The 10,379-nt window shown below is 39.6% G+C and overlaps 1 protein-coding gene across 1 annotated transcript; it reads right to left on the bottom strand.

Annotated features, from left to right (window-relative positions):
- Positions 1-322: 322 nt before the first annotated feature.
- calhm3 (calcium homeostasis modulator 3) lies at positions 323-3,872 on the bottom strand. The gene is made up of 4 exons (XM_008290281.1): positions 3,586-3,872; positions 1,798-1,925; positions 1,550-1,677; positions 323-772 (listed from the first exon to the last, which is right to left on the bottom strand). The coding sequence occupies exons 1-4, from the start codon at positions 3,870-3,872 to the stop codon at positions 323-325; spliced, it is 993 nt and encodes a 330-aa protein (XP_008288503.1).
- Between the last annotated feature and the right edge of the window lie 6,507 nt (positions 3,873-10,379).

Here is a 10,379-nt window from a genome sequence, read left to right as displayed (position 1 = left end):
CATTAACAATTAACAGCATACACTGTAGATCAAAAATCAATAAGCAGAAGTCAGTGGATGGTCACAGAAAGATCCAGGGTGACACTTACATCTGACACCCGACGCCATGATTGAGCAGAGGTTATCATCTCCAACCATAGTTAACCATCAGTTTACAGATAGCAAAACTTTTTACTTCAGTCCTGCACCAACTGCACTTGCTGAAGGAAGATGGTGAAACGCAGTTGAAAGCTATGAATCATTACAAAGTGGACAATATATCTATCCTGCATCTGTTAAAGATTAATGATTCATGATGCAGCTACACACTGTTGAGGGTGTTTTAGACATCTGAGTATAAAGTCTTCCCCTCGTGGTTCTTCCACGAAACACATGTCTTGGGTCTGTGGGCAATCCTGGTGACATCCAGGTCAGGTTTACTATAGTACCACTTGTTAAGCAGCTGGTCCACCTGCTCCTGTTTTGTTATTCCATGGAGTCTCTCCTCTTCTTCCTCCTCCCACTCCTCTCTGACGTTGGTGATGAAGTGTGGGTGGGGAAGATGGAGTACAGTGTCCTCCCTCATATCCTCAAAGAACTGTATCACGCATTTCCGGGCAAAGTCGCGAGCGTGCAGGACGCAGGTTTCATCAAAGAGCTTTTGCTCCACATCAAGGTAATTGCTCCAGTAGCGAGTCTGCAGGAAGATGGCATGGTTGTCGATGCAGGGCTTGATAAGGCGCCCCATTGCTCCCAGCACAATCAGGAACAGGAGGATGGACCAGCCAACAGCCTAGACAGGGCAAGGAAAGTGAGCTATGCAAAGCCAACAAAAGCTATCAGTCAGTAGCTGTTCTACCACATGTGAATGCTATGTGTGCAAACACCTCACAATGGCCTGATCAGCTGACTAGTAGGACAACAGTTCTGTTATGAATGGCCCCAACATTAGAGTTTTGTTGTAGGTTCAGAGCTGAGGGCAAGCACGATGTACAGTATATCATGTTTGTGTTTTCTCCAACTTTTGTCCTCTTGTGCACAACTTTGAAATTTAAGACCTTCCTGGATCATTATAGAATAATTCTGATTCATTTAAATTTATTTTCATTGCATGGCTATTGGTTATATCAGTTATAACAGCTTTGAAACACCAACTTAAAGGACGTTTCCCCCCATGTCATATCCATATCCACATGCCCATATTTTGTCCAGAAGAGTTGCTCATAATGCCTACGAAGAGATTCCTTCCTGAAGTAATGTCAGTGTAAGCGATGGGTGCCAAAATGCAGCCACTGTTTTATGCAAAAACACAATTCAAAATGTTAACCTTACGAGTCAGAATTAGCAAAGAATTCCCTCTGTGAGTTTCTACATAGAGATGAAACAGCTATACCACTTCATGTGGCGGTGACACTGAAACTAAGATTAACTGACCGGTAACTATTCACCCCTCATTGCCAAAGTGTGGTACTATGCAATAAACTACAGTAAGCAGAAGGTGTGTTTGACTTTTGTATTGCTTAGTCTTCATAAAATGTGTTTGTATGTATGTAGAAACTGTGGTAGTTACCTGTGAATAGCAGCGAACATACCGAGAGACTGCTTTGTGGAAAGAGTTGTTCTTGAAGATAACATCCTCCTTGCAAGGTACTTTGGCCATAATTTTGACCACATCTAGACCTGTGTTGTTGGGCAAGCCTGAGGAAACATACTGCATGATATATCACAGGAGCCAGTAATGTACTAAACTGTAGATTGTAGAAAGAAAACTCATTAAATATGTAATTGTTTAGATAGAGTGAGTGTGTTCACAGATACCTGAGAAGAGTGCAGGGTCTACACTCACACTGAAGGCACAGATGAAGATCTTTCCATCCAACAAAGTCACCAGGATCCAAACCATTGGTGCCAGCAGTGCCCTCTGGATCATGGCAGAAAACAGGTACCTGCAAGAACAATACGGGATCGAAATTCAGAATCATGCTTTGTGCAGCCTGAACCCTCAAATTTCTCATCATAGTCTCCTGCTACATAAAGTATGATGGGAACAAGGTAGCATAACAGTGTCAGCAGTATGTAGTGTATTCAGAAAGCATTCCAACATCTTAGCATTATGGTTTGTTGTGACTTTACGCTAAAATACACTGCTCAAAAAAATAAAGCAAACACCTAAACAACACAATGCAAGTCCAAGTCAGTCACACTTCTGTGAAATCAACCCGTCCAGTTAGGAAGCAACACTGATTGTGAATCTATTTCACCTGCTGTTGTGCAAATGGAACAGACAACAGGTGGAGATTAGAGGCAGTTAGCAGGAGAATCCCATAAAGGAGTGGATCTGTAGGTGGTGACCACAGACCATGTCTCTGTTCTTGTCCTTTCTGGCTGCTGTTTTGGTCACTTTTGCATTTTGTCAGTGTTCTCACTCCTAGAGGTAGCATGAGGTGGTGTCTACAACCCACACAAGTTGCTCAGGTAGTGCAGCTCATCCAGGATGGCACATCAATGCATGCTGTGGCAAGAAGGTTTGCTGTATCTCTCAGCACAGTGTCCAGAGCATGAAGGAGATACCAGGAGACAGATCAGTACACCAGGAGATGTGGAGGAGGCCGTAGGAGGGCAACAACCCAGCAGCCAGCAGGATGCTACCTCCTCCTGTGTGCAAGGAGGAACTGGAGGAAAATGACCTCCAGGCCACTAATATGCATGTTCCTGCTCATAAACTGTCAGAAACAGACTCCATGAAGGTGGTATGAGGGCCCAATGTCCATCAGTGGGGCTTGTGCTTGCAACCCAACACCATGCAGGGCGACTGGCATTTGCCAGAGAACACCAAGACTGGCAGATTGACAGATTGGCCTTTGGCTCTTCACGGATGAGAGCAGGTTCACACTGAGCACATGTGACAGACATGACAGTCTGGAGACGCTGTTGAGAATGTTCTGCTGCCTCCTCCACCAGCATGACCAGTTTGGTGGTGGGTCAGTAATGGTGTGGGGAGGCATTTCTTTGGAAGGCCGCACAGCCCTCCATGGGCTAGCCAGAGGTACCCTGACTGCCATTAGGTACCAGGATGATATCCTCAGACCCACTGTGAGACTGTATGCTGGTGCAGTGGTCCCTGGGTTCCTTCTGATGCATGACAACGCTAGGCAGTGTGTGTCAGCAGCTCCTGCATGATGAAGGCATTGATGTTATGGACTGGCCTACCCGTTCCCCAGACCTCAATCCAACTGAGCACATCTGGGACATCATGTCTCGTTCCATGATGGGCTGCATGGTGGCTCAGTGGTTAGCACCTCTATAGGTTCCACCCCCCCACCCCCATGACCCTACAGAGGACTAAGCAGTACATAGATACTGGATGGATGGAAGTAAGTTAATGTTTAGACTCCACAGACTCACTACATCTTTAATAGGATTGAACTAGAATAAGGAAAAAATTATGGAAGATAATAGAGAGAGACTCAACAACTTCTAAATAGTTCCCTTCAAACTAGGGCTTTGGTGAACATAGAAAGAAAAGCTTCCCCACTCAAATATCAAAGTAGGAACTGTTTGTTGACTGACTGTGTGTTTCTGTTATCCAGTAAATCTTTCACTTACTTAACCACAGCAGGATTTTTGGATCTGTTCCCAATGGGTCTCATCCACTCGTCCATCATGACACCCGTATGTCGGTTGACGAGGACCCCCAGAAAGAACAATATAATCGGAGGGACAATCATCACTCCTAGAGAGTACAGTTTGTTGTACTGAGGCAGGCATGGGCAGTTAAAGTCAAAGCTGGTGTAGAGTTTGACGCTGACCAGGGCCAAAATGATACAGATTCCATTGGAGATGGACTCAGAGTTGGACTGGAAGTACTGCAGGACTAACTTGAGACGCTCCATAGCTTAGATGATCTGTAGGCAATGGTCAAGGTGGAAGTACAGACAGTGAGGTGATTCAACGGCTCCTGGGTATTACAGGGTCAGAAAACTTTATTGATCTTTGCAAGGATGTTTTTAATGAATCAAGCATTCAACCGAATATAGGTCCAGTATTAATTCATAGAGTTACAAAATGTTTTAGACTCTGTAAAAATATTATAAACCTACCTCACAATATGAACAAATCCTTTGTGAAGAAAAGTCATAAATCCACAATTTAGCAGTCTGAGTAAATCACTTAGAGAGATAATACTTGCAGAGCAAGTCCAGCAGTGAGCCACAGTCAGTCAGAGAGTGCATGAATACACCCGAGCAGCTGACAGGTAACGTGGACACACCCTGTCTCAGTGTTAAAGCAGCACTCCCACTCATCAAAGGTTCACAGAATAGAAAATGAGCCACAGCATCAAAGCATATGGGATTGTACAGCACATGAAGCACCATTGTTGTGGTCACCAGGAAAGCTGATATTAAAGCATAATCCCTTATTATTGTGAATTATGACCAGTCAGACCATCAGATCAACTGTAATCAAGCAAGAACTTTATTCAATGTCCACCAGAAATTTAGAGCAGTGTTTCCAACCTTTGCAGTTGTTTTAGTTACCTTAGTTTGTGTGTACTGTGTTCTCAATTGCAAACACAATCCCTATCCCCATTGCACAAGCACCCATGTTCTACTACTTTCATGTTTACAAAAACAGATGTTGCTGCAAGAGTTTCTGTCACTACAGATTAGTGTTCTTTAAATCACACCATCTTATGTTACCTGACCCAGTATCACCTAAAAGCCCCCTTTCATCATTTATATTCACGACAGAAGAAGACGGTAACACAAGGTTAGAAACGTAACCTTTATTGAACATTTAGTCAAAAATGAGACACTCAAACAGAAAGACTTGAAGTGAGGACGTGCTGTGAACGCTTCCCTTTTCATGCATCACACCTCCACAACCAGCAGATGGAGCTCTTTGATCGGGTCAAATGCTTCGACGCAAAGTGTCGCTTTCAGGCAGCTGAGTCAAATTAACTCGATGTTTCACGACGAGGCCTCTTGTTTGCCATCCCTCGCTGCAGGTTTGGTTTAAGTTGAGCTAAAAAACGACAGCACCAAAGTTATATAGAACTACTGCTATGGTCAGAGGAACTGACCTGAACCTGCAGGAACCACATGAGCCAGAGAACCGGACCCAGAATGACCCGGCAGACTTTAATGTTCTTCCTGGTTGAACCAGTGGAACACGACGGGTCGAGAAGAAACACAAACACCGACACGAAGCAGAACTGAACAGCACCATCAGGTTCTGAAGGCTAAACAAACGCATCAGATACGTTTTTTAAAAATCTAAATACTCAGTAGAAGTTAATGAATGGCGAGATATTTAACTTTACTGCCTTAAACACGTTATTGTGTCTCTGATGTTTATTTTAGATTTAAGTGATTCGTTCAGATTCTCATTAACTTCCATTTCATCAGAACCTTCATTGTATTGAGAAAAAACACCTTTAATGTTGGACAGATTGACGTCAGACTGAGAAAACATTTACTCATATTTTAGTCATTTAACTGAAAATAAAGCACATCTGTCATTTAAAAGAAATCACTTTAGTTTTTCTCTGAAGTGTCCAGATGTGAACATGGATGAAGCCGAAGCGTGTTTCTGCATTGGACCACCAGGTGGAGACAAAGTTCTGTTCAGTCACTCGTTTCACTGTTTTTTTCTCAGTCGGTGAATAAAAGTCAGATTTATCCAGAGATGGTGGAAAACGCTTCAGCCACAAAGAAACTCTGTTGATTGTAACATGCAGGTTTTGACAAGGTTAAATGAAAATCTACTTTTCTGATGCATAAAAAATAGATTTTTACTGGTTTTCTGTGTGTCGACCACATCTGCATTTATGAAAATGAAAAATGAATGAAATGAAAAATACTTTATTTATCCCAGAAGGGAAATTCAATAATCAATTTACACACACACACACACACACACACATTACACTTTTTATTTCATCCACAGCTGTGCAGGTTTGAACAGCATCAGTTTGTGTCGATCTGCAGACAAACTGATTCAACTGGACTCCGACTGTTTCAGATTCTCCACAACAGACTGTTGGAAAAGAAAAAGTGCCAAAAAGCTCCCGTGTGTCGTTGTTGTGTAGTTGTTGTGTAGCTGTGTTGTTGTTGTGTAGTTGTATAGTTGTTGTGTGGTTGTGTAATTATGTTGTTGTGTTGTTATGCTGTTATGTAGTTGTGTTATGTAGTGTTGTAGTTGTGTTGTAGATGTTGTGTTGTTGTGTAGTTGTTTTTTGTAGTTGTGTAGTTACGTAGTTGTGTAGTTGTATTGTGAATAGAATAGAATAGAATAGAATAGAATAGAACAGAATAGAATAGAACTTTATTGATCCCTTTGGTGGAAACCTCAGGGAAATTGTTGAATTGTAGTGTTGTGGTTGTTGTGTAGTTGCGTAGTTGTTGTGTGGTTTGTAGTTGTTGTGTAGTTGTTGTGTACTTTTGTTGTGTAGTTGTTGTGTAGTTGTTTTTGTGTTGTGGTAGTAGTTGTTGTTGTGTAGTTGTGTCGTGTAGTTGTGTCTCTAACTGGTCCCTCTTATTCGTCATATAAATATAAATATATATGAGTTCTGGTTGTGGAGGTTACTGGAGTTCAGAACTTCTGGACCAGAACCAGCGCCGACATAAAGCTTAAAAGAGCAACACATCGAATAACTCAACACATATTGTCCATTATTATTGTTGTTGTTGTTTGATGTGTTTAGGGCTGAAAGTTGGTAAATAATGTTCAAACTTTTACAGATTTTCTTTGTTTTGTTAAATTATAGATAAAATCAAGTAAAGTCTCAGAAGAAAGTATGAATGTACATGTTAACAGTAGAAATGGTGAATAATGCTGTTTTTAAAGCAGTAATTTGTTCTTTGACTGTAGAATTCCTATTATTATTGTTCCTGTTGTTGTTGTTCTTGTTATGATGATGATGATGATGATGATGATGATGATGAGGATGAGGATGAGGATGATGATTATTATGATGGTTAAAGCAGCTCAGAACGTGTTCCTGTGGTTCTGAGTGTTCCTTCAGACCCGTCGACCTGCTGCAGCTCCTGTTTCATCTCAGCTCTTCTGCTGCAGCAGCAGCTGCACATCTGGAACCACTAACATCCCATAATACTCCACTGGGAGACTTCACGCTTTCACCAATAAAACACCTTCAGGCTGCAGTTTAATGTCTCGTGTCACTGCTGCACGAAATAATCTGGAAAAGAACCAAAAATCTGGAAGCAAAAATGTCTTCAAGTCGGTCGGGTAACATTAAAACCACTGGAATAACAGCGAATATCTGATTTAAATACAGTAAAACACAATAAAATTTAACAGTCACACTGTAGAAGGACAAATTACTATTAATATAAAAAATGTTTACCTGCAAATTATTTAAAGTTTTGTCCTGTTTTTATAGTCAACATGTAAATTTAATTCTTTTTCCTGTAATTTTACTGGAAATTATCAGTAAATAAACAAAACAAAAATCTGAAGAATACCAGAAATAATTTAAAATATTTTCCAATTTGTTTATCACAAGAGAGAATTACACATCAGTCTTCAGACATTTTGGCAGAACACTAAAAATGTCTTCTGTTTTCAGACGAGAAGATTATTTAGTTTGGTGCTGCGTTCAAAAACAACAACAACAAAACACGAACACAACAGTTTGCATCAACTTCAGACAACTTTGGAAGAATTTATGTTCAACCAACAAACTACACTGAGTTAAAGGATTAACTTTTCCCTTTGCAGGTATTTTTATTTTTTCATGATTGGTAGCATAAACACAAGTTGTTGATTGTTTGTTAAAAACAAACAAACAACTAGTATGTCCATGTTTTTTTTATTTTTTTAAATAAATGTTTAAGTGTTTCATGATTAACCACCATAAATATGAGCACACGACTAGTTTTAAAGTCTGACCTCAAGGTGAAGAAATATTCAGTTATCAAGATAAACTAATTAAGTTAACTCACCTTGAATCCAGCTTTAAATCAACTGACGCAGAAATTAAAGTTAAATTTACAGAACATACTGTATGATGTTGATGCAACGTAATTATGCAAACCATTAAATAACGTTTGACACTTTAAAAGTTTATCTGAATCAATAAATGTTTTTTTGTTTTGTTTTGTTTCTTCTTTAAAAAATTTATTTGATTAAATGATGGGAACAATGTTTTAGAGTTAAAATTATTATTAGTTTTGAAATTTTCGACTTTAAAGGAGGAAAATTTTGATTTTTCTTGACTCTTTGGCGATTTTATTCCTCACTTGTTTAAAATCATAAAAACACCAAACTGATATTAATTCATCTTCATTAAGTCCCAAAGAGTTAAAACAACAACCAACCAACCAACCAACCAACTAAACAAACAAACAAACAAACACCACCCTCAGACGTCAGAAACATGTTTGAGTGTTTATTTTAATTCTACACTTACAAAAAAGTTGTCAGGTAATAAAAAGTAGTTTTGTTTTTTGTTTTTTTTTACACCATAAAAACAATATAGAAAACATCGTGTTCACCAAAACGAATTGTACAGTTTGTCGTTTTCAGAGAATCAAGGCACACGTTGCTCCGTCGGACGTATTTACACCAGAAACATGTGACACGTGTTTTACTGTGTATGTACATGAACAGTCACCATGACGACAACATTCACTCATTCATGCAGCAAACACCGTCGCTGCTTCAAATCACTTCTTCTGTTTCTTCTTCTTCTTCTTCTTGTTTTTTTTCTTTTTTTACAGCGATAAAGGTTCCGTCAAGTTTTTAACCCTTTAAATACAGTAATTTAGGCAAAAATAATCATAAACAAGAGAAAAACACTATTAGGCACATTTTCTTCTTTTTTTTTTTTTCACTAAATCCTTCATTAGAACATCTGGATGAACACATGAACACACACTTAATCACCTTTGTTTTTTTTCCAACCAGACAGACGGAGTTGAGTTTGTTTCGATGTGAATCTCACCCTGAGAGATTTATTCTTTTCACAGATGAACGCTGACACAGTGAACTATGGCACCTTTTCTGCTACGCACTGGTTTTTATTTGACAAAATCCAAAATCTGAATGTTCTGATATCTGCCAGAAGCTGCTGAATTCAAACGTCTGCCTGAAATCAGCAAATGTTGGATCGCCAGATAAGTTTAATGAATCACATGTTCTATCAACCCTCTCAACTCCAAAACTCTATTTGATCTTTTTTTTTTTTTAAATTGTCCAAATTGCTCCAGTATCAAGAAAGTCAAAGCAGTTTAAGCTAAAAATCCTCATATTTTATTAAAACCACTTTCCTCAAAAATTCAACAAAAATACATTTTTGGCTCGAGCCAGATTCTGTAAAAAACTAAAACTTCTTCAGTCTTCAGCGCAACCGTGGAGTCACCATCGGCTCAGCTGTGACCAGTAATAATGACAATAATAACAATAGTTCAGAGAGTTCTCGATGATCTGCCGGCAGTGTTTCCTCGGAGCAGAGAGGAGACGAGGATGGAAACTAATTAAACATGTTGATTGCAGGTGTTTTTTTTTTGTTTTGGTGGTGCAGCTTTTCTAAACCAGAGTCCTGTTATCAAAATAAAGAAATGAACCTTATCGTGTCAACTTCCGTCACAGTTTGTTCAATATGTGTCCCTTTTGGTTTATTTATGTTCCATTTTTGTTGATTTAATTCACATTTTGGTTGATTTATGTCAGATTTTGGTCAATTTACATCACTTCTGGTCTATTTATATTAATTTTGGGGGAATCTAGATCATATTTTGGTCTATTAATGCCACTTTTTGATAGATTTACATCACATTTTGGTCATTTTACATCCTTTTTGGGTCGTGTTTTGGTCCATTTTGTCATTATTTGGGCGATGTATGTGACTTTTTGGACACTTTATATCAAATTTTGGCTGATTTACTTCATGTTTTGGTTGATTTACGTCACTTTTGGTCTATTTATGTTTCCAGATGAATCAATCACTTCTAAAGACCAAACCTACATTTATTTGTGTTGTTTGTCGCTATGAAAGTGAGAGACGTTTGTAATAAATGTAAAGTCCCAGCTGTGTGAGGATCTACATAACTTCAGGGATGTTAATAAACTGCTCAGCTTTAAATCTCATCAGCGCTCTGCATTGTTCTTTCGCTCGCGGTTCAACAGGAAGCTGCACAATGTGGCGCTCGGAGGAAGATAACGGGACGGGAAGGGGCGGAGCCAGCGCCACAGATGGACAGGAAGCGCTGATTAAAGCCGACGAGGAGATTCAGTGGCAAACAGGGCGAGAGAACGAAGAAACAGGAAAACGCTGAGAGCTTCCTGCTTTTGTTCCAGCGGTTATCTCACGACGTTCCAGCTGAGCTTAGGCCAAACACAACCGAATAAACAGCAGGACGGAAAAACTGGAACTA

Source organism: Stegastes partitus, unplaced genomic scaffold (genome assembly GCF_000690725.1).
Source record: "Stegastes partitus isolate 25-593 unplaced genomic scaffold, Stegastes_partitus-1.0.2 Scaffold664, whole genome shotgun sequence".
NCBI lineage: Eukaryota > Metazoa > Chordata > Actinopteri > Pomacentridae > Stegastes > Stegastes partitus.
This window is presented reverse-complemented; position numbering and strand designations above follow the sequence as displayed.

What these genes read in the sequence shown, in the direction of transcription:
- calhm3 (XM_008290281.1), bottom strand. Translation starts at nt 3,872, where the DNA reads ATGGAGCGTCTCAAGTTAGTCCTGCAGTACTTCCAGTCCAACTCTGAG. An exon ending in AAAAATCCTGCTGTGGTTAA is followed by an intron (nt 1,926 to 3,585) that starts GTAAGTGAAAGA and finishes TTGTTCTTGCAG; the next exon opens with GTACCTGTTTTCTGCCATGA. An exon ending in AGACCCTGCACTCTTCTCAG is followed by an intron (nt 1,678 to 1,797) that starts GTATCTGTGAAC and finishes ATGTTTCCTCAG; the next exon opens with GCTTGCCCAACAACACAGGT.